This window comes from Meleagris gallopavo, chromosome 1 (assembly GCF_000146605.3).
Source record: "Meleagris gallopavo isolate NT-WF06-2002-E0010 breed Aviagen turkey brand Nicholas breeding stock chromosome 1, Turkey_5.1, whole genome shotgun sequence".
NCBI classification, from domain to species: Eukaryota; Metazoa; Chordata; class Aves; order Galliformes; family Phasianidae; genus Meleagris; species Meleagris gallopavo.
The window spans coordinates 9,945,344-9,970,050 of NC_015011.2; the positions used below are offsets into that span (position 1 = coordinate 9,945,344).

General features: G+C 43.0%; 1 protein-coding gene across 1 annotated transcript in view; it reads right to left on the reverse strand.

The window, feature by feature from the left end:
* The window catches only part of CELSR1 (cadherin EGF LAG seven-pass G-type receptor 1), a 95,379-nt gene that overhangs the window by 32,772 nt on the left and 37,900 nt on the right, over positions 1-24,707 (reverse strand). Inside the window, 13 exon segments of the mRNA XM_031552882.1 lie at positions 543-752; positions 1,898-1,992; positions 3,833-3,934; positions 4,457-4,640; positions 5,838-5,958; positions 7,746-7,887; positions 8,664-8,838; positions 9,192-9,305; positions 9,622-9,807; positions 10,243-10,409; positions 12,939-13,064; positions 14,333-14,496; positions 15,593-15,750. Coding sequence (XP_031408742.1) covers positions 543-752; positions 1,898-1,992; positions 3,833-3,934; positions 4,457-4,640; positions 5,838-5,958; positions 7,746-7,887; positions 8,664-8,838; positions 9,192-9,305; positions 9,622-9,807; positions 10,243-10,409; positions 12,939-13,064; positions 14,333-14,496; positions 15,593-15,750 — 1,944 coding nt within the window.

Genomic DNA, 24,707 nt, shown 5'->3' on the forward strand with positions numbered 1-24,707 from the left:
ATTTCCAATATTTGTATGTATGTATCTCAATAGTGTGGAGTTTCTTTCAGTGTATCAACTCTTTAATAGATATTGTTCAAGTGTTTCCAAGTTGAATGAAGTCAGTAGCTGGCTCAGGGTTCACTACAAATTTAAATGAAAACGATGAAATTAGACAAGTTTTCCAACATAACTGAATATAATAAACAAAGTAATACCCAGGAATAGTACATTTGATTATTTTTAAATTTGAGGAATTTTACTTTTGGTTGCTAGTATGATACTATTTAACAATGCTAGTATGATACTATTTAACAAAGCTAGTATGATACTATTTAACTATGACATATACTTGTCATGCACATCTGTATGCACACAAATATGTACAACCAGCCTTCCATTCTAAATTGAAAAGACTGACTCATTTGTGAGACAGATTAGAGCAGCTACATCATACTCACTCCTCTTTGGTCAAAGACAAATTCAATTATCAACCTTCAGTTGCCATAAAACTTCCCAAAAGAACTGCAAAGTCCCAGCATTATATACATTATCTCTTTTACCTCATTGAACTCCACGTCCCTTGTTGCTGCCAGGTCAAACCCTTGCTGCTGGCTTTCATACCGTAGGACCCGGATCATCATCTGGTAAGCTGTCCTCACATCATTGCCATACAAGCTGTGTGTGTATTTGGTGGCGTTTTGTAGCACTCTCACAATCTGTATGGTTTTGTCTCCATCCAGTATGGTCTCATTGCGGTGTAACTTCTCATTCTGAACCAGAGACATGAAGAAAATGAAGAAAGAGAATGAAGAAAAACATTTATTCATGTATTTATTTATTCATTCGTTCTTTTTTTCATTTATTTATTCATTCATTTATTCATTCACTCGTTTAAGGAAAACTCTAGCACTAAGGAGTTGTTTGATCCAAATGGTACTTTGGAGAGAAAAGCTGGATAGAACAGCTCAGTTGAAGATGTAACGCAGACTCAGAACAGTGCAAGGGTCCAGACAGAAAGAGAGGGGGTCAAGAACTCAGTTGAAGGATGGAGACTGAGGGCCTCAAACTGGAGTCTGATTGATGATCATTTATAAAATAAAGACAGAAACTGTAGGATTTCTCAAAGAGTGTAAATATTAACTATATGTTTACTAGCGCTGAGACAAATTCAGCAATAGATGGGCAATCAGAAAACAAGGTAAAACAAGAAGATCAAGAATAACCATTGTAAGTTCAAGGGAAAATTACAATGGATCAGCAGAAAAAAAAAAGATCTTTGTGCTGGATTATCACCTATGCAAATTAAAAATGTCACGAAGTCACAGACACATAATCAGTAAGGTTGAAAAAGCCCTCTAAGATCATTCAGTCCAACCATCCACCTACTACCAATATCCACATGAATATTCTCCACTGTCCTCCGTACTCACTACTGTTCCCCAGCCTGAACCAGGGAACAATCACATTCGATATCAGGAAAAAGTTCTGGGCACTGGAACAGGCTGCCAGGTCAGTGGTCATGATATCGAGATGCCAAAGGTCAAGTAACACTCGTTTGGACAATGCTCTCAGGCATATGGTCTGATTTTTGGTTGGTCTCATGTGGGGACAGGAGTTGGCTGGACTTGATGATCCTTGTGGTCCCTTCCAACTAAGGATATTCTATGATTCTATGACAATTTATATCAAGTGGACATTTGCACTACAGCACAAGTAGTCACTGGACACTAGCTATAGAGCATATCTCTACACTTGGCTATGGGGTAAGCAAGTATACGTGTACATATGTCAGACTTCACTAGATTAGAGAAACTGTTTGCAGATTTTGCTATGCTCCATGTGTGCATTCTTTATGTGCAAACACTGCTGTGTCCTGACAGGTTGATCATCCTAAATACAAGAAAACACAGCTTACCATGACTTTTAGATCCACGAAAGTGTTGGTGGTACAGTTGAAAAGCTCAGGAGGCAGCCAGCCCTTCTCAATGTTACAATGGCGAACTGCATTTCCTGAAGGAAACAAGAAAAATTAAACAATGTTGTGAAATGTTCCAGATAAATCTTCATGGATTTGTATTTTCAAGTTTCTTAGGAATATGAACGTATTTCACTTTCCAAACCATCATTTCTTTCTGAGAAGAGTTAAAGACTGCTGATCCTCTTGAACCATTTTCCCCAGGTTTCGGGAAGGTTTCAGGCAGACTTTGGGTCTGCCCAGCCACTTCCAGCTGTGTTACCCCAATGTTCCCTAACAAATTTGACAAATTGTTTACAACAAACATGAGAAAGACCGTGTAAATATTTATAAAACCATACCCCTGCTCAGATTTCTGTGCCATAGTCTATATGGGAAGATCACCCTGATAAATGCTATTTTCATGTCAAAATATGCTGCACACTGCCAAAATATGCATTGCACAATGCATGCAGGAGACACTTCAGGCAACGCAGATTTTATTTTGCCACTTGAAAATGGTTTGTGAACAGCTTTCTGTTTAACTTACTACCTTTTACTATTTGTTGAATCATTTCAAAACGTGGTGCTTGGCTGTGGAATCTTCAGAGTGAATTTCAAATTATCAGATTCAAGACTTAAAGTTGTGCTAATTAACTTTGGATACATGTTGTATGCGTCAAGGAGATTTAATTACTAATATCCAAACAACAGAATTATAATTGATAAAACAATACATAACTATGTTATTTCTCTTTCATGAATTTACAATTAAACTTCAGATTCCTATTAGAATATTCATTATTATAAGCATTACTTTATTTGATTGTTCTATAAAATTAACTTAATGTGCAATTCCTAAGAGTACCCCTGCCTATTAGTTGCTAGAAGAGATATTGGCATCACCCACAGGAACAGAGCATATATAGTGAGAAAATTTATTTTAATTCCACTTCATAGTGTTTATCAATCAAAATACTCTCTAATTAAAAAATTCATATTCTAAAATCCTTAGAAGCGGGGCTGGGGTTACCATGAGTCTTTTGCACACCTAAAGGGATGGACCTCCTAACAATATATGGAAGACTTACACAGTCCTTTGTAACTCATGGAACCAAAAGACTGCCCACAGCAGGTAAGAATACCTGGCTCTAGAAATGAGACGGAGGCTTTGTTTCCCATGGAACAGCCTTCAGAATAGACTGTGGACTTGTTTTCAAAAACCTGCTTTTGAAAAATGTTTAAGATAAACATTTTTGGGGACACATGAAAAAAACAGATTGCTGTTCTTTCACAGCATAAAATAACACAGCTCATGTGCTGGTAAAATAGGTTTTCCAGCCACATTAATTATGAGACATCTGATGGAAAACTGTGAGCTCCGTTGTACCTCTTTGCTTTGCTGCCTGCAATGCCAGTGAAGTGACTGCCATGTAAACAGACCTCATTTTATCTTTGCCCCCAGGAGCTGCATTACTGGAGACTGTGTGTAAGTCTCCAGAAACTCGGAGTTACCTGTGTAAGGAGTGCTTGAGCAACAGAAACCACAAAATTGGACAGTGCCTTTCTGAAAATGTAGATACAAAATTTCTGCTCTTTACATGTGTTTGTCTGCTATTATCTCAAATTTACTGTAACAGTTCTTTCATGCTGGACAACCTCTGAGCACCATGATGGAGCTGTAGGTGTTCCTGTTTATTGCAGGAGAGTTGGAATAGACAGCCTTTAAGGGTCCCTTCCAATTCAAATGATTCTATGATTCTTGTTGTAATCTGTCATTCCCTATATATATATACATTTTTTTTAATTATTATTTTTTTCTGCTGTTCCCCACCCCTCCAACCTCCCCTCCAGGCATGTAGATGAGACAGTTAATGTTTTATCTAGGGAACTTACCCACGGATCCCTTTGGACACGGCACAGCAGCTGGCTGGCCAAACTTGGTCTGCGGCCACCAAATGCCAGCCTCAAAAGCTTTGGGACACCCGTTATAAATTACTGAAAGCAGAAAAAGAAAGGATGCAATTTTTCAGATGAGGTAAAGTCACAGAGGAGCAAGGAGACACTGCAGCCTGCCAAAGGACCTTCCGGCCATTCCCAAAGCTTGCCAGGATCCCTGCTCTCTGCAGCACTTCCCAGGCTGTGACCCATCTCCTGCTCCTTGCTCAGCAGCATGGTCAGACAGGTATGGGCAAAGGAGAGCTCAGGATGATTATGGGGCTCTGCACCTTAGTTCTGTTATCTCTGTCCACTCCTTTCTTGTGGGAAAGCCTTTCCCTGCTGTTTCACCCACATACTGCAGCTCAATGATTGCTGCAGCAGCTTTATGCTGATGGCAGGAGGAAGGTGGGTGAGCGGACAGGCAGGGCAAGAGAGGCAGGGAGGAGAAACAGAGGGCATCTGAAGCGTGGCACAGGACATGCATCGGATCACACGCCCCTCTCTCCCCACACCCCATCTCCCCACTGCCACCAGATCCTACACCCCCACTGCTGGGCAGTGTGTCTGGCCAGGCCGTACCTTCGCAGCCCCTGGCGGTGACCTCAGCGAAGGGGTTGTCGCAGCGGTTGCACTGCCGCCCGATGACACCAGGCTTGCAGGGACACTGTCCTGTCTCCATGTCACAGGAGCGCGTGTGGGAGCCGGAGGGGAAGCAGTCACAGGGGTAGCAGGTGTCACTGCTCTGAGGCCGGTAGTAATTGGCCTGGAGAAACAGAAATGGACAGGCAATGAGGTGCTTTACTTCTATGCCAAATCACTTGTGTTTTGTGCTCGGAAATCCTGCTGTTGGAGCAGCGCAAAACGGTTCACTGAGCACAGCACTGGATAATGATATTGCAATTAATAGAAAACATAAAGTTTGATCATTCTTTCTGCTAACCCCCAGTTAGCTTACTGCATTAGGCAGGCTGAGCATGGCAGGGCTGCTGGGCTGCCTGGGGTTGCAGACCCACGGCTCAACCACTGTTTGTAGTGGGGCCCAGACCTCTTGTGTACCTGCTGCTGCTGCCCAGAAAGCACATTCTTGGAGGATTTGCAGTTTTCTCTGTTACGCAATTTGACTCTTGTCTAGCTCAGACAAGCCTGTAAGAAAACCTCTTGTACCGTCCATTTTTGCTGTATGTACGGTGTGGAGAGAAACCAATGATCACATATTCAAATTGCATCTGCAAACATTTTTGATCTGAGGCATTATGTGATTATATGAGACAATGAAGTGGGCACCCCACTGACTTGATTTAATGCAACAATTGCTGTGTGTCCTGCTGGCATTTAGGAAATAAGTGCCGGGCCAGATTCGCTGCTGCTGGTTCAAACAGGCAGGGCTCCTCTGAGGTCATCCCAGCCTATTGTAAAACCCTTTGTGAAAAGCCTATTGTAAAACCTCCAGGAGGGAGGCACTTCCCATCCCCTCTCAGCTTCATCCCTACAGTCTGCAACAAGGCTGGAAAGAGCTGTCCCCAAGGAAAGTGTTTAACTCCCATTTTATTCTCCACTCCTAAGCAGGTCTTCTGCTGGCCCACTGCAGAAGACAACTAGGCCATCTAGCCCAAGCTGCAGCATGGTGATCGCTGCCTGTGACACAGCAACCACCTCCAGCATTCCTCTGCACCCAGCTCTGATCTCCCCTGATAAATTGGGCTGCACTTCAGAGAGAGTACAGCCAGGCTTTCCTCCTCTCAGTTTTGCTTTCCAAAGGCAAACAAGATAAGAGCTGCACAGTATGATTTGGTGGAAGGCAGTGCCAGCAAAATGTTTGGAGTAAACATTAACCATACTGTGCACATAAAGGATATAAAGCACAACTGTGTATGCTTTGTCTTGGTTGTTGCAGTTATTAGTGATATAGTTACATTTTAAGCTAAAGAATTTTGACTTATGACTGGTTTCTTCTGCTTACCTTACAGTGGCATTCTCCATTGGTCTTATTGCAGTCTGGATCAAACCCTTTGCTAGTCTCGCAATTACAAGGACCACAGATGGGATTTCCCCACCAACCTCTGGGACAAGGCAAGTCAATCCTATAAAAGAAAACAACATCCAAAGGAAGTTCTTTTAAGCTTCCTCATAAAGGTTGGGAAAGAAGAGCTCTGAGCCAAATCTGCACTCAGCTCCATTACAGGGCATAATTATCTGTCTGCAGCAGCTACCACTTTATATCTGCCTATCTCTATCTATGTAAACTGCAATAAAAAAAGATAAAGGATGTTAGTTCCATGAAAATCTAGTGGCAATGGTTCTCTAAACACTTTCAAGAACAATTCCTTTGTAAGTAGTATATATCTCTATAAGCAAATAAAAAGCTTTTTCCTTTGGGAGGGAGTACCCACGCTGCCAGGTGGTTCCTGCTCCCACCAGCCCCATTTGTGGCACCCCTGTGTCAGCACAGGGTGGGGCAGGCTGGACAGTCCGTGCCAGGCTGTGCTGATCCTCCAGCAGTCCACATCCTGTCCTTAGCAGACCCACTGCCACCAGCATGGTTTTGGAGGAGCATGGAAAGTGTGGCTGGGAACATGGAGGAGGGAACACTGGCTGCTTTGATTCAGCCTAGCTGGAAGTGCCGTGGACACTTCCAATGGCTGCACTTTGGTGAATGCTTCAATGGTACAAAAGCTGGAACCATCACTGGAGGAGGAGATTTTACAGCCCTCCTGCCTCGTGGAACAGCACAGCTAGCCAGAGTCCAATCATCAACGCACAAGCTGAAGGATAATACTTGTTTTTGCTGTTTCTTTTTCCCTTGGGTAAAATTCTAAGCAGGTTTGTCCCACAGCCATTCCAACACTAGTGCTGGCAAAGACTGCTCTGGGATGAGGCAGTCTGCACAAACCTTGACAGCTGAAAGGAAATCAAGCAAGAACTTGAAGGATGTCGCTGCCAAGGCTGCCATCAGCAATAATGCACAAAGGAATCCCTTCCCTGCTGAATATCTACAGAAAGAAAATCTGTTTGCAGCCTGATTCAAATTCAGTGCTGAATGTTGTTTAGGGTAATTGCTGGGCTTGTAAATTTAGCTTTGTAATATGGAAGAAAAATAAAACAACAATAATGACAGGGGACAACTTCTCCCATTGCTAGTCCAAGGGAATGAAAAATGAAAAATGAATCTGGCAACAGTGTGACCAGCATTTGCAAGCCCACACAACAGAAGGCAGAGGAAGAAGTCTGCAGTTATCAAAGGAAAGGAAACAATACCACATGAGGTATTCCTAAGCAAGTAGACAAATGAACATAATTTGCACATCATGAATGGTATCGGAATAAGAGGAGGCTGGTTGCTGAATGCTTATCTGAGACCAAGAAGCTGCTGATGAGGGAATCAGAAGGTTTCTTCCACCCACCAGCAGGGCACAGGCCTCCTTCTACATCCAGAAGATGTAGATTTTCGCCAGCCCAGGGACCAGACCCAAACTTTCAAAGCCATTTTACATGGCCAGGTCCTCTAAATGGGTGCACTGCTCTGCGTGTGTGCTGGGGGAGCTGGAGCAGAGGTGCAGAGCCAGCTCTGGCCAAGCCTACACTAAGATTCAGGTCAGACTGATGCTGTTTAACACAGCACAACCACTCTAGCCCCTGAACTGCTGGTGAAGGAAAGTGGTCTCTTGAGCGTATGGAAGTTTGCCTGCTCTCTGTGAAGAGAGCTCAAGAGCACCAAAGGGCAAGGAACCTTCAATTACCAAATACTACAAACACTTGAAGTAGAACAGGAAAGCTAACTGAAGCAGAAAATAAACTGGACTACTGCTTCCTTAGGAGGAGAGGCAGCTGGGAGAATTATGGAGCCAAAGAATGAGAATAATTCTCTTACTTGCTCTCACAGTACTGCCCATAGTAGCTCTGTCCACATTCACAGGTGTATCCATGGGATGAGCTAGGTTTATGCACGCACGTGGAGACATGCTCACACGGGTTCAGGTTACATACATCAACACAGTCTCTTCCAAAGTACCCTGGGGAGACAAAGTCATAAAATTACAGCAACCAATGTAATTTATGATTTGCTTGTCTCTAAAAGATCATCTATTTTAAGCTTACACGCTAATAAAACATCTTCAATAATCAATAGATAGCCCAAGATACTGTCAAAAAAAAGGTACTCCTGCTTCTCAGCAAAAGCTAAAGTGGGCTGCTCTTTTCAACAGTCTGTTAACATGCTTGAGGCGCCCTTGTATCTTCGGTCCCCAGTTCTATAAGCAGGGCAAGTTTCACAGGTTGCTTTGTATTATCTCCCTGCACATATGAGAGGTGACTGCACCGAGTGCTGACAGCATGTCCTGGCTACATGCACTAAAACAGAGAAAACATTCAAAGTATCTTGATTAGGATGCTGGGTGTGAGACTGAAACCGAACAGCAAAAAAGGCTGGGAAAGAAAACAAAACAAAACAAAACAGGAGGAAAAAAAACAGAAAAGAAGAGAAAGGGAAGTGCACAGAAAAAGCCCTTTGACCAGAAACTGTCTTTCTGTTTGGTTGAAACGCTGCCTAGAACAAATGATTCTTAGTCCATGCCTGCAGCCTCAATGTGGTACCACAAATCAGAGAAAGACAATACTGACTGGAAGAGGAAGAATCAGTAGATAAGCACCAAAGCAGCAGCAGGAAGTTTTCAAAGGGCTGCAAAGTGTCCTGCTGCTGCTGCTGCTGTTTTTCTTCTGATGAGCTCATGGAGAAGTGATCCAGCTCCTATCTGCACACATGGGATGCATGGGATGGGTCAGGGGTTACCTGGGTCGCACACACAGGAGTAGCTGTCCCAGTCATCACTGCAGTAGCTGTGCTGAGGACATGGGTTGGAGTCACAGGGGTTATCCACTTCACAACCTTCCTTCACATTGATCTTGATAGCCTGTTTCATGTTTAATGTAGCTATATTTGTAGATGTCTCTCCCATTCTTACTCCCTGGTGACAAAAGACAAATATCTTTAATTTAGAGTGCTCATTCTGGATACAGTACTCTGTGTTTCACTACCACTATTAGCCTATGAGGTTACAGTTTACAGAAACATCATCTGATGAGTCAAAACCAGGTATTTTCAAATTCCAGTCTTTGACAAAATCAAAGAAGAAAAAGAGAAGGGACATTCTCCTGTGAGACTAGATTTGTACCTGGGAAAGTGCATGGACATGACTATTTGGATCCCTAGATTTTGATGGAGGAAACAGATATGTTTGGGAAAGGATGAAAAAGGAAAACCCGTATTTTCAAATGCACATTTTCTTAGAAGTTCAATATTTGCCACTACATCTCATACCTGCATACAGCCATAAAATCCCTGCTGAACAGAGACTTGGTCTCCAGAGACACCTCCCACAATGATGCTTTTCATTTTCAGTCCAGGTAGTTGATTTCCAATCTGCACAGTGCTCTGTTAAGGAAAAGAGCAGCTGATAAAATGCACTGCCATTCTCTACAACCCAGATACTTTCTCTACTGATGGAGTGCAGAAACAGCTGGCAGTAGATAACGGAAAAAATATTGAAGTGGTGAGGAGCTTGGACATTTGAATGTGACTTTTTACTGACTTGTTCATAAGATACATTATCATTAGGATTCGTAAATTAATGTAACTTCATTAGGCATCAATCACTGCAGAACATGGATCAGAGCAGAAGTATTTGTCCACAGACTCTTTGAAAAATTTTACTATGGTGCTCAGTGGCAAAGTTCTAATGCTGCTGTACCTGGTACATCCCATAGTCCAAGGACATGACAGCTAGGTACTTGATGTCTTTTCCATCTTTAGCACTCTTTAGCTCTATCAATAAATGATGCCATTCCCCATCACTGACTCGTGATTGGGTCATCTTCAAACTGGCAACCTGGGTCATGCCACTGTATACTTCAAACTGCACGTAGTTGTTCAGTATCTGTCGGGAAAAAAAGAAGTCTATTTTTTGGCATGTATTTATATTTCATGAGACAGAAGGCAAGATCACATTTTCTAAGAAAGTCTCCCCCCCAGAAGTACAATAGAAAGCAGAACACTTGCAGTAACTCTTCATATGACTTCAGGCATTCAGTTGCTAATTTTACGGAGTAGAAGAAAGGCAACAGAGACATATTCTTTGCATTTGTATTAATGCACACTACTAAGTTTGTTAAGAAGAAAAATATCTTAAGCCTCAGAATATGAATTTTAGAGTGATATAAGGATGATTAAAATAATAAAGAAGTCATTTGTATTTATTGATGTGCACTTAGCCGGATGGAGGAAGCTATGCAGTTCATGTGGCCATGTCCACAGATGGGGATGGAAGAGGATTTCTTAAGTTTTTTCTAAGCAAAAAAGTCCACAGTTCTACCTGAATGTTGATCTTGGATGCAGTTCCTGCATTTGCTTGCATCAGCATGCCATTGACTTTCCGTGTTCTGAACATCAGCCCAATGTACCATGGCACAGAGATGGTAATATCAAGTTCACTCCAAATGATAATGCTCTCACCACTGAAACGCTGAGGAGAAGGCATTACTGCAAAAGGAAAGACAAGACAGAAATATCTTTGTATCCTTCAGGACAGAGGTTAAGAGGAGAAATGACATGCAGGGCAGCACCTCCACACTGATACTGCATTACACAGGTGAGAAATGTTCCTAGAAAGATAAGCTCAGGATCTCTGCTGGTAGATTTCTGACCATGAGTGGGTGGACAAAGCCGGAATTACAAGGGCAGCACTCACTGCAGATATTTTCAACATATCCGTGATTACCTGCTTCTAATTAACAGATTAAACACAGAGGAAAGGCTCTGAGGCAACAGGAAATATTCATTAATTATAAATACTCCTGGGCCAGCTTATTCAGCTTTCTCAGTTATGCAGTCTTTTCACAGGGAGATAGCTCTTGTGGAGCTACCAAAACCATCTGCCTTAGATATCTAGAGCTGACAGCTGAAGTGTTGCCCTGATGTCTAATCCCGCACAAACATTCAGTGGCTTTGGTGTGGGACCCACTGTTGGCTCCTGAACGATGCCCTCTCTCTTTTGATAGACTCCAAGAAAGAGACTCCATAGTTTGTGGGCAACCTGTGCTCCATCACCACCCACAGTAAATAATATTTTCCTGGTATTCAGATGGAACTGTTATCCAGTTTGAGCCCATTGCCTTTTGTCCTGTCACTTGTTCTTATTTGCACTCCACTTGCTTAAAACTTGAATCCAGTGCTTGAGCTCTGACTCTCTGGGTCAGTGCATGATTCAACAGTCCACACTGCAACCACATCAACGTACACCATGACATCCACGATGACCACAATCATTGCCTCCTTCTGTCCTATGCATGCATCAACCAGCTGGCTCCATCCTCCTCTACCCTGCCAATCTTCAATAACCTTAAATCCCAATTTCTTTGCTAGAGGTTTTCCAGACCATCGCTGAGAATTTTAAGCCTGCCTGACTACAGAGAGCAGATAAGAGGCAAACTCTGGGCCCTCCCACTTGCTAGAGGATGGGAAAGCTGTTCACAAGCTTGGCTCCTGGGAGAAGGAGACTGGCATGACAATCTTCTTCCTTTTCTTGCCAGTGGTAACTTAAGGTGCCCACAGACATCATTCCCTTCCCACATTTCCTCCCAACTCCCCTCCCTTCCCTGAGGCCAGGGTGCAACTTCCCTTGTTTATAGAACAGAAATGCCTGTTCCTCCGCCCTCCGGCCTCTCTCCATCCCCACCCCTTCCCCAAGCCTGAAGACAGGGGTCTGTAGGGAGGGCTGGTGGCCACATCCAATGCTACAGAAGGGACTCAATCAATCCTGTCACCTCAGGGGCGAGCACACATGCTTCAAATCACCTCTCTGCCTTGGAGCTGCTACAGAAAGCAGATACATCACTAGTGGTGGTGATAGCAGCTCTGGGCTCTGTGTTAGGTGGAAGCTAGCAGAATACCTCCACCATCTCTTTCTGCCACCCCTATCCTGCAGACCCTCTTTTCCAAGCCGGAAGCATAACTGCATGCTCTGCCTGCAGCCCTCTATTCCCAAGCTGCTCAGGCAAGATGAGAGCAATTTCAACCTATTTCTGGCCCCTTGGGTGAGGCATGCTGTGCTAAAGTGGTTTGCAAACATTATGGCATGCACACCTCAGCTTGGAGTCTGCTATTCCAGGGTCCGTGTCCTGCTGAGAGTAATGAACGTCTGATTCAGGGTTGATACATCAAAATAACAAAATCCTTGCTTGTGCTGTAAGCTGTTCTAGGCTAAGTGTCATGGAGAGGATAATGGAAATGAAACCCTACCGTACCTGCAGCTGGGCAAGCACTGGGCAGAGTTTGTCCTTCTGTCTCTAGGAAAGCCATGTCCAATTAAGGCATGTGCTCCTTTCTGGAAGCCTGTAGTGCAAGAGGACTCCAGAACTGCAACCCTGTGCCAGATGTGGTCGTGCTGCCTTGGAGGAGCAGGCAGCCTGCAGTGCACTGACCCCAAGGATCCCCTTGGGCAGGCTCCTCTGGCTTCCCTGGGGAGAAACTAACGGCAGGTTCTTCACGCCCTATGGAACACACCTGCTGCTCCTTCCTCATCTAGTATTAATGAGGTTTTACACATACACGCACATTGTGCTCAATCAAAGAAAAGCCCAGCAAAACTGAAAGTGTTCATACTCAGCAGAGGCTGCCTTCTTGCCAAGGAAGTGGTGATTAAAAACGCACATTTGACCCTGGTTTGAGTCAAAGCCTAATAAAGTCAGCAGGATTCTTTCCACTGATTTAAGAGGGCTTAGGATTTGGCATTTTTATTATAAACAAATTAATGAATACTGCCAAGTGCTGTGGAACTGTGTTGGTCATGTAAGTAAATTAATGAAAACTGCTGTTACCCATCAGTAAGTGAGCTATCATATTTACTATACAGGCAATCTCACACAGATTTCAAACAGACAAAAGGTGATTTTTCAATTGCAGTCCTCTGTTACTTATTCCTTAAATTGCCACAGTTGGACACAAATGCTCTGAGATGTCAGTGACTGGTAATGGGATGAGATGACACATGGAGAGGTCTTTGCACCCTACCTTGCTCGCAGTTCTTCCCTCCATACTGCACGGGGCACTCACAGATGTAGGTGCTCCACTTGTTGACACATGTGCCTCCGTTCTGGCACCAGTTGGCTTCGCAATAGTTCCTCTGTGCTGCACAGCCTGCAATTCAGAAAAACAGTTACTTTACACAGCTTCAACAAGAAAAGGCTCTGAATGACTGAATCTGAGTTTATTTGCAAAAAGAAGACTTAAACACTACAGTCTTTTTTTTTTCTAATAAATACACTTGAAGGCAGTGAAGCAAAATATGGATGGCAAAAGTTTTCATGAGCTGGGCAAGTGTCAAATTCATAAAGATAAACCAATCAACAGCTATTCAATTCAATCGCTGAGCTGTAAATCTCTGTAAATTAAGAGAAAATTTGGGACAAATATCCAGCAACCATTGCAGGCAACAGCCAGATCAACCAGTGCTATGATTCAGTACCACTGTTCTCAATTTACTGTCATGTAACAAAGAAACTAATCAGGGAAAGGCAGTGTGTACTGTCACACAGAGGAGTAAAGCTATTGTAGGTTTAAAACCATGTGGAAACATGCTTTGAACTGAGGAAAAAGAAATTCAACACTTCTTATTTCCTTCCTGATGTTTATTTCCACAGGACAAAAATTTGTCTTTAACCAATATTAGGGTCATGAATATTAAAAAAATGCTCCAAAATAAAAAAGTAATCTGAAGCTTATGCTACAACTTCCTTCTTATTACATGATCAATGCACCAAATAAAAAACAGAATTTAACTCTTACACAGACCTTCAGCTGGGTGAAAGGAAATGACTTGCCTTTCTTCTGTGTAAGAGACAGATTTATGTGGATGAGAACGTTATGTAAATCAGAATTAATCTTTGTTGATCCAGGGACAAGAAACCAACCCAGAAATTCCAACAGGCTGCTGCATGAAACCGGTTTCAGACACAGAAAACTGCACCATTTGACTTACAGGATAAACATAATTCATGAAAAAGTCACTATAAATAACGTCTTTTTCATGTACTAATCCCAAGAATTTCAGAGCAAAGTGACATTGAATAGGTAGTTATTTCTTTGTTTAAAAAAGGAGTAAATTATCTGCACAAATTCCTGGGAGAAACCTGTAGTGATGCAGAAGGGTCTAAACAAGCCCAGCCCTTTTCTGCGTGCCACTTACACGTTTAAGTGTGCACCATGCCACAGGCTATTGTGTGCATCCTTGGCACAGGTGCTGACCGCACCTTGTTCAAACAGATGAGGTGTGCTGAGCAGGCCTGGCTGCAGTCGTGCCAGGGATGGGGCTGCTCACAGTGCCCACCCTTCTGAAGTGCTGTTTTACATACAGCTAGGGCAGTGAGCTTTCTCCCGTTGACTTCTGAGCCTTTGGTCTTTCCTACCTGGCAGCGTGCCATTATTGGCAATGAAACTAGCCATGTCAATTGGCTTGCTGTCGATGGAGAGGTTCCTCATGCAGCCGACGAACTGCCTGTTGTGCACTGGGAAATCTTCTGGCAAGTTTGGGACGCCGCCGAGCAGCAGAGGGCCAGTCAGGTCCAACGATCTGAAAGAACAAAGAAATGATCACTGTTTCCTGCGTGCTGTTTTGATTCTTATCTTACTGTTTCCATAAGCGCGTTGAGGAGATGTTGAGTTTACTTGTGTTGCTATTCACCTCCCTCAGCTACAGCAGCATTTTCAGAGCCTGTAATAATCAAACAACTCTGGTGAAACAGCTGTTCTTGGTGACAATGCAGAAACACCATAATCTGTCAAGTAGGTGTTACCATATGTGCACAGAACCCAATGATCTGTCTCTAACAGTGGCCAACATGAGGAAGAAAATGAAAATTATGGGAAAACATACAGCTGTGGGTCACTTCTGACTCTAGTAAGCCAGGGGCTGGTTTAGACACCGCAACAAAAGGGCTGAGGTGGTTAGACTTTCATATAATGACTTCATTACCATGCGCTGCCAATTCTTTTTAAGACTTCTGAAGATTTGATTGGTGGAAATAGATTCCACTGATTGATTCCAGACTGCAAAAAGTCTTGAACTATCCCTAATTTTTATGATGCCCTCTCTCCTTGGGATTCTAGAAAAGCATGTGCATACCAATGGCTTTTCTGCTATCACTCATTATTTTATACTCCTATATGTTACTTGTCGTCCATTTCCTCTTTAAACTCGACAGGAATAATCTTTTTGGCCTTTCCTCACAGAAAAGTTTTTTTCTCATAGCTGATGAGTTTCAGTGACCTTTTCTGAGCTTTCTTCATTTCCATCTCCTTTGAAAACAGGACTGTTAACTCAAGTGATGGAAGAATTAAGCTTTTCAGCTATCTCCTTCCTAAAGATGTTTAACATTGTATTTGCCTCACTCTCCATATTTTCAAGAGTGGCTTATTTTCTGGGGCCATTTACACTGATTTCTGGTTCATTTTGGTGCAATTTAGGCACATGTCTGTATCTATGTGAATTGCATTGCACCAAGTGTGTGGTAACCTCCACAAAATTTCATCTGCCAAAACTTGTCAATTTTTCTTGTTAAATTGCACCTGTTTTTCTGACTTTATCTGTTTGATTGTTAACCTCATATTGCTGGCCCTTCCCTGGAGGAAGAGAATAAATGGAAAACACAAATAGAGGAAATTCTTACTTCTTTGAGCCAGTCTGAGTCCCCTGGGCAGCACAGGTGTAGTTTCCAATGAGGCTTCCGAAGCGTACGGCCACTGCTGTGTCACAGTCATCCACAGTCACCACTGCCACCTTCTCCCCCGAAGGCCCATGGGGAATTCCTAATCGCCCAATGTTGGGCTTCAAGAAGTAAATGGCACATCATATAATGCTGTATACATACAAGGATTTAAACACAGGTTCCTACAGCTTAATATCACGCTTCTTATTACTCCCGAAGGAGGACTAAAATAGGATGCGTAAATAAAATAGAAAAAGTTAAGTTGACTGGCAATACATAGGCAAGAAAAAAACAAAATGGATGACTTTAGAGGGTTTCATACACATCCAGCGTGATACATGGCATGGTCAGAAGTGACCTAAGTATTTTCCACTGCTGAACCATTTTGACTCAAACCACTTCAAAAAGGCACTTTCTTACTTCTACATAACAAATTTTAATATATTTTGCTCTTTTTTTTGCAGCTCCTCACCTCAACTGAATGAAATCACTTGCATTTTAACATTGTTTCTGCCCAGAAACAGAAAAAACATTGAGTGATGTAATTATCACCAATGAGGCTAAACCCTTAGAGCAAGTTTCCTCTGAAGGGGCAGCTCTGTCAGAGGCACCAGAAGCAGAGTGCAGGCTCCAAAAAAAAAAGCCTGTAGTGAAAAGTTTTCTGATAACTGGGAGAGAGTTTAGATGAAGGTTGCTTGTGTCTTTCCTCTGCAGGGCAGGTATGGAAACCCTAAGTGCACTGTTGAGCCAGCTGAGAAGTCCCCACTTCTCATCACTGGACAGAGATCAGCAACCCACTGAGATAGGGAAACAAAGCCAAGAGACGGATCTGAGCTTGCTCACACAGCACTTTGATGCAGGCACACAGACTGACATCATGGGTGGGGTGTGAAGGACAGGAAGAACGTGTATTTTAGAAAAGCAACAGAAGCTTGGGCTTGCCCTGATCTCTGGGTTCAGTCAGACAGCAGGAAACTCCTGCCTGCCCAACCACAGTGTATTGTGATGAACAAACGTGGGCACCAAAACTAGAACTATCACGCTCAGCCTCACAACCTCACTGCAACCCTGTGCACAGGAATTGTCACCCTCACTTCAGCAACTACAAAAACTGAGAAAATTCAATGATTTCAGCAGACAGGAAAGCCGACGGGACCACTGAGAATCCAAACCCAATCATCCCCACCACAGGCACATCCGTCATCTCCGTATGTATCCACTAATTACCCATTGCAGGGGCACAAGATCTGCCCCACATCACTGACAGGAGACCACATCTGCTGCACAGACACCGAACAGCCTCAGGAGAATCATCCCTCTGCTGGTGAGGTGTGTCATTATGGCGAAAAAAGTGAGCAGATATAAACAACAGCATGATAGCCTTGGTGAAGAGCAAAAAAATTGTGTAAGAAAACTCATTTTCATGCTGGCTTTGCTGCCATTCCTCTGTGAGCAAAGGGACACCTCACAGGCGTGAACAAGTCAGGATCTGACCCAGACAAGCAGCATAACTGGAAGCCAAGGTATACTTTTAGGATGTGATGATCAACAAGGTTTGTAATCACAGGGACATGGAAGCTAGCCGGGCATTACACTGTAGTTTGCTGTACATCTGATTTAGAACACACATAGTTCAAATGCATGCTGAAATCCATTCTTTGTGGAACAAGCAAGGAAGCAGTAAGGAGACAAAAGCCAATTCTTTCTGCTACAATTGTACACACACATAAATACATTAAAATACTTAAAATCATATCATCATCAGTAAAGTCAGCGAGATTTATTCGAGGAGTAATTACCCTAACGCATAACAAACTTTTAAAAAGATGTTTCCTGGTGTCAGTTCCAGTTGGAAAGTATTTTCCATTTCCTCTACTTAATGTGAATTAATGTGATCACACAGTTTGGCAGCTATACAGTATAAGGTTTTGACCTCTCCTAACTCACATGAAGGCAGATTTTATTTTTCTGATACTCTCCAGGGTTTGGTGCTGCCTAGCTTGGGCAGACAGGAAGCATATATAGTTGTGGTGCTGAAAATATTACGGTGAAAACATTAGTGAGCAGCTTTTCAAAGTAAACAAAAAAAAAAAAACACATAAAAAACAAACTAGCCGACAGGCAGACATTCCCTTCCAAAATTAAAATGTTTACATTCTGGGTGCTACTTCCATTCATTCAGAGGAATGATTTGATTAACATTTATGTTCTCTTGCTTCACTGAAATAATCTATTGTTTCTTACATGGGAGCCTTGACAAAGGAAGGGTATTTACTCTCGCAGCAGGAGGGCTCTGCCCAATGTTAATCAAGACTGCAACCTGATGAGATTCATCAGTTTGCAGCTGCTCCTTCACAGTCAAGCAGCCCCAGTGGTAAATGGATTTTTTTTCTTCTTTTATTTAACATTGAAATTGCAAAGTTTTTCTTTAGATGCTGACTGGTAACTGCAGTGCAGACCTCTGGCATCTCTTCAGCTCTGATGACCACACAGAACCACGAGCTGAAGAAAAATAAATGAATTACTCAAGTGAATGAAAAAAAAACCTGTACGCAGTACAAACCATCCTTAGTTCAATCATGTCACGATTTCCTGAACATGCTAAAAGTCCTATTTGATAGAACTGGTCAAAAATGGAAGGATATGTTGCTGAGAAAGGAAAGAAATTCTTTGAGTGATTTAATGTGATCTGGGCTTCTTTCTTTTACACGTGTCATGTAATACACTACTCATCTTCTCAAGACGCAGCTTAAGGATTGTCTTATATCTGAAATGTTGTAAATAAAAACAAAAGGCACTGAGGGATCCTAAGTTAGGAGCTCTTGCAGAATTTAATCATGAAAATAATTTTATTCATTTAATATTTTGATTAGTATTAAATGCAGTTTTCTGGTGATTTTAAGGATATCTAGAGTACTATGAGAAAATAATCACTTTCAATATGAGACTTAGAGAATTAATCACACAACTTAAAACTTGGGATCTAATGACAAAAACTTCTACTACGGGCTTAGAGATTCCCAGCTATCGATGATGGAAAAGTATGGAAGAACTAACTGTATTAATCAACTATAAAACTATTAAGAACCATGGCATGGTTGAAAACACAAAACAATCACAATGAAGAGTACAGAATATTGCATAATTTTGATTCCATTTATTAAAAGGAACTTCAACCTAGAGCTGATGCATATTAATGTGGCCAGGGCAATGGAAAACTTTACAGACCAAAAGGGCTCATGAAGGCTAGCAAATGAAAACTGGGACGAGTTTTGGAACTGAGAAGATGCAATCACTGCAATGGATGCAGTACAAGAACAAACGGGTAAACGATGCCCATGAGTAACGTAGACCAGAAATCACCAGGTGATACCCTGCCTTAGGAGGGGTGATCTCTGGAAGAGTGGCAGGGGCAAAAATTATAAAAAAGAACTTAATTTGTTTGGAATTAGAGAAGCTCATGTGAGCAGTGGGCTGACCTGTGTTCCTAAGAAAATTAATCATAGCAATTAATGCTTACAAAATGCTCAATAACGGCAATACTGAACACTAAATGACAGCACAAACATCTACATTTCAAGCATGATCTCCACTTCTGTGGAATATTACTGGAGCAAGACTGATCCCTAACAGGAGGAACATCTAACACAAAACAGCATCAATTCACACTATTATTTTCTGGAAATGTGTTCAGGGAGTTAAAAGGCAGACTTTCATCTGGGCCCTTAGCAGTCCTTTCTGCCTGTCAGCCTCATCTCCTGAAACACCACGCTACCCTCAAAAGGCACGTTTCACTAGTGTGCCAATTCTGCACTCATGAGTAAATGTTCAGTGTGGTGTACAGGAATGTACCAGCATGACCCCCATTAATGGCCATGCAAGTCACGTAGCTGAGTTCCTGCTCACGGAACTGAAAATTTAGCTTGCACTGCCCTAAAGACTGCCTTTTAACTTATTGCTTGCCCAGAAAGAAGCTGGGATTCAAACTTCAAAGACCACATGCTGAAAAAGCAAGTAGCAAGGAGAGGAACCAAGCAGTGCCAGAGAGAACCTGGTCACCCTTCAACAAAGCACAGAAGAATGTATATGTCCTGGGCTGAAAACAGAAATAAAATAAAATAAAATAAAATAATTAAAAAAAAATGTTGCAGAGCATTATCATCATGTAATGATTCTTCAAATATTTGGTGTACCCCATATTGAAGACTGCTGCATTCGTACCTGTGCTCGTCTGTCATAACTGCACACGGAGAAATGAGAAGAGAAGGAAGCAGAGCCCTGACACATTAAAGAGCTCCCTTCATTTTTCTTTATCTATAAAACAAGACAAATCATATTTATGTTCCTCAAACAATGGCAGCAAGCACATAAAATAGTAAACAATGGCCACTTTCGGGCTGTGGAGGTGCTGCTTTTGCCCTGCCACCTGCAGGCATTTCCTCCGGTCACAGTTGATGACAGAGTGAGAAAATGCCACTGAAAAAGTACTTTACTAGAGATGCCAGATCTGATTGTAGTGAAACCCAAGTGTGGAGCGATGAACTGTTTTGACACCATCCCACAATCTCAACAGAAAGAAACATATGTAGATCCTCACAGGTGCCTGAAAAAAGCTGAGAAGTTTAATCTGTGAACTTGTGTTGTATAAATGGAGCCGGATAGAGGAGAGAAGGTCATCAAAACACATATGTTTATAGTTTGCATATCTACTGCACAAATCTACTCCCATTCCACTTAAAACATCAGAGAGAGATTCTGATATATCTCAGTTTCATTTGGATCCTTTCTTATTTTAAAGTAAATATTTAACTGCTGGAACTCACACAGTTACTTATTAAAGATACAGATAGTCTAATAATGCATAGTGAATGGAAAAGACATACTGATTAATGGATAATGGAAGCCTTGTTCTGTATTCTTAAAATATTTATGTTACATTTTTACATTATAAATAATATTGTTTTCAAAAGTCACAATGCAAAATCACTGCAGAAATTTAAGCAAATAGTCCATCTTTGGTAGATTTATCTTGAATTAAACCAGACTGAATACTGTACACAGAAAAATATTGCAAAGTGCCAGTGTTAGTCAATCAACAGCAGCTATGAGGATTAGCTCTCTGGATCTCACCCTGTATTAGTTAATCCGTAAGATCACAAAATCTTTGAATAGCCTGTGTTGGAAGGGACCACAAAGAATACCTTGTTCCAGCCACCCTGCCACCCACTAATTCAGGCACCAGATCAGGCTGCCCAGGGCCCCATCCAACCTGCTCTTGAACACCTCCAGGTATGGGACATCCACAACTGCTCTGGGCTGCCTGTTCCAGCACCTCACTACCGTCACAGTGAAAGGGCTTTCCCAAAGGTCTTACAAACATCTCCTCCACCTGGAACACTCTCCACCAAATTCCATTCTCATTAAAAAAATTGCCATTTGACTCCTTGCAAAGATGGAAAGAGTGATAGTAGAGCATTTTTGGTCAGCCACAGAACAGTGTTTCCTTCTTCGTGGGTATTTCCTGACCTCACGCTCAAAGCTGTGCTCTGTAGTCCCAGCCTTGGCCACAGCTCCTTCCATCTGCCCAGCCGCCCTACTGAGCCCAGTGAAGGGGCTGACAGTGGAGGAGAAGACTTGGCAGCAGACCGCAAATATGGCCAAGACTTTGAGATGGGAACTCCTGAGAATGAGACCAAACTGATCTAGTCATGCTTGGCATCAGGAGAGCTGTTTTTCTCAGAGGATATATATAATGCCACATGCTGTAAATGCTCCCTTTCCTTGGCTCACTGTACTCATCAAAAATCTGTTTTAGAAAGTTGGCCTTTTATCCATATGCTTTGTGTGGCATGGTTTAATATGCAGAGCTTGGCTTGTTTGTCTTTAAATAAGTGCGAATCTGTAAAAAGAAAAGCCATCCTGAAGTCAGTGCCAGCCTTTCAGGGTTTCCAAGAGTTTGCTTACTGGACAATAAGTTACCCTTCTGTTTTTGTTAATCAGTAGCTAATGATTTATTGACTGTTATGAGTGGTTAAAGGTTAAAAAGAATCTGTTTCCTAGCTATTTTTAATACAAAACAATACTCCTCTGCATTGTTAACGTGCTGGTTCAAACCCCGAGTTGCTCAGTGCCTCACACCACTCCCTTTGGGGCTCTTTTCTTCCCAGCCTTTCCAGCTACAGTGATAATGGGGGAAAATGGAGCCATCAGCAGTGGGTCCCGTGGGATGCTGCTGCCGGACTGTCCCCCTCCTGGCTCCCTGGTGCTCATTAGGCCGCCCGCCAGCCCTCGGCCCCTTCGTTAACCCCCGGCCCCTGTGCTGCCATCCAACGCCTAGAAGGCAGCGAGCCCCTCCGATTCCCAGGCGATGCCGTGCTGCTTCACTGGTCAAAAAGCTCATTAACCGCCTGCCGCCACGCTCTGCCTCGGCCAGCAGCCCCTGGCCGGCCCCACGAGGAGGATAAATAAATAAGCAGGAAAAAACAAATGCATTGGCCAGCAGGAAGGAGAGAAATGCCAGTGAAACTTAGTGCTGCGCTGTGAATTTTTCTGATCAGTTGGGAAATTCTACATTAGGTTAGATTAAGAGAAACCATTAATGTTGATCTCTGCTTTTTTCATGCTTCCCTCTAGAGATTTCCAAAGCACCTTTTAAATTAGTGATGTGAACAACAGAAAATCTCTTACAAACATCCACTGGATCCCTCCTGATGAGTCACTAGGGAAAAGCAGGCCGCACTATTTCACATCAAACCCTCGTTCCTTTGATGTATGCATCCCCTTTACTCTCTGAATATTTTAATGGCATTTCTTTATACAAACTTGGCTCAAGTCTATAGAGAAACATGAGAGCCTGTGACAGTGAAAAGGAAAACCCCAAAGCTTCCCATCAGTGAATCAAAAATGCAAATGCTGAAAAGCCACCAGACCAGTTCCTTTCCTAGGCAAACTCCTGCAGCATCAGTAGTCCATATTCAGGCTGGGCTGGGGGACTGAGCGGGTTTTACTGGCCTGGTTTGTTATCTCCTTTTTGGCTGCATCCGGCAGGCAGGCTTCTCACACAGTCACAGTGGCACATGTGAGCAGCACTGCTCTCAGAGCTGTAGAGATGGAGCAGCCTCATGTCCCACCTCATGTCCCACCATGTGGCCTCGCTGCACAACTGTGAAGAGCAATATGCATGCACAGCTGGCATCCAGAAGTACCCCTTGTATCACAGAGAGTGAACAGCATTTTCACAAGTCCCATACAACTCCTGCCAAGGCATGCTCTTGGATTTGATTAATTTTGGCCCCCTGCAGCCCTCTCCTCCTCTCTGTTGTGCCCCTATGGCTGTGCCCCTTCTCCCTACCCTCTCTTTCTCTCATAAATTTTTTTCTGCCTTTTTTTCTGCCTCCCTCCTTTCCACCTGCTCCTTTCACAGCCTTGTTCTCCTTCAGGTGCTCTTCTCTCCCACTTCAGCAAATCTACTTTGTCTATTTGTCCCTACGTCAGAGTAGAACTCCCAAAAATATTTTGCTTTCCATAAATACAGTATTTATTACATCTTACTCATGCATCCAGAACGAAAACATCATTGCTGTCAGGTTGCAGGTAACACCTAGAAATAGGACAACACAGCCAACTCTCTCCCTTATCCTTGTCCCAGGTGACATCTTGCCAACGCTGGATATTAGGAAAAAGTTCAGATTGGATACTAGCAACAATTTCTTCTCAGAAAGATTGGTGATGCACAGGCTCAGGCTGCCCAGGGAGGTGATGGACTCACTGCCCCTGGAGGTGTTCAACAACCATGTGGACGTGGCACTGAGGGACATGGTCAGTGGGCATGGTGGGGACTGGATCATATTGGACTATATGATCTTAGTGGTCTTTCCAGCCTTAATAATTCTGTGATTCCGACTGTGCTGTGGCTTAGTGCAGGTGTTGGGGACACAACTGGGTCTATCAAACCCAGGAGTCCCACACTGCCATATGGACCATGTGAGGATCCCCCAGGCCCTCTGGTCCCCAGGTAATTGCAAAGCCCTGCTTCCCCTCACTCCACAGACAGATGAAAAATGCCTGAAAAGTTCACCAGGAATTAGTGAGTTACTACAGATTTAGTGTGTGATTAAAGGGAGATAGCAGTGCACTTCAAAGTCCTTGCACTGAATTCCTGAGGTTCCATTTCAATGACTTTGCTGAAAACAGCATGCCATGCTAAATCAGTGTTTCACCCCCTCCAAAATAGAATAGAGAGTGAAAATGTTCCTTTGCAACAACAAAAAGAACAGAGGCATTTTTTTGGAAGAACAATATACTTTGTCAGAAACAGAAAAGCACAAAAAATAGCAGCACTTGATGAAGGGAAATAAATGGTTGTCACCACAGGTGTGACCCTAATGACTGGGACCCAAACCTGCCAAACCTGAAGAAAATTATGTGATGTCACAGTGTCAGTGAAACCAGAACTGAGCATGTCACTGCTCCCAGTGCTAAATGTCACTTGATAACCCACTGCTTGTTCCCTATCTCTGAACAGCAGTTGGCTCTGCAGGCCCCAGCCTTCAGCACAGTACCAAAGCTGAGGCCTGATGATGAGCTAAAGACATTCCAGCCTGCCACCTTTCTGCCTCTTCAGCTTTCAGAGTAGCTGAAAATCACCTTTTGGGGAGATGCTACTAAATCTTCGAGGAGAATTGTGGTGTGAAGGTGTTAGACAGCCTGAGCCAACCTAGGCTGCCTGGTGCCAACTTGTCCAGGGCTGTCTGCAGGGCAGAAAGCCCAAAACCACGGGGACACACAGCTGAGGCCCAGCCAAGGGGAGGGGTGGATGCAGGCTTTAAGTTCTGTTTGGTTTTGACTTCAAGACTCTCAGTGCAAAAATCCTGGGTAGTGCTTTGGAAACGTCCCTTTTGCATGCAAATATAAAATCACTATCACAACAAGTATGTCAGGTGTTGCTTGCAAATTCTGCCAGAATAATGTTTTAGAAGCACTGGGGAGAGAAAGACAGCAAAGCATTCTGTACTGGCCTGGCCCACTTCCTCCCTAACATTTCTCCAAGCTGTTACAGATAGCTGAGCAATTCAGG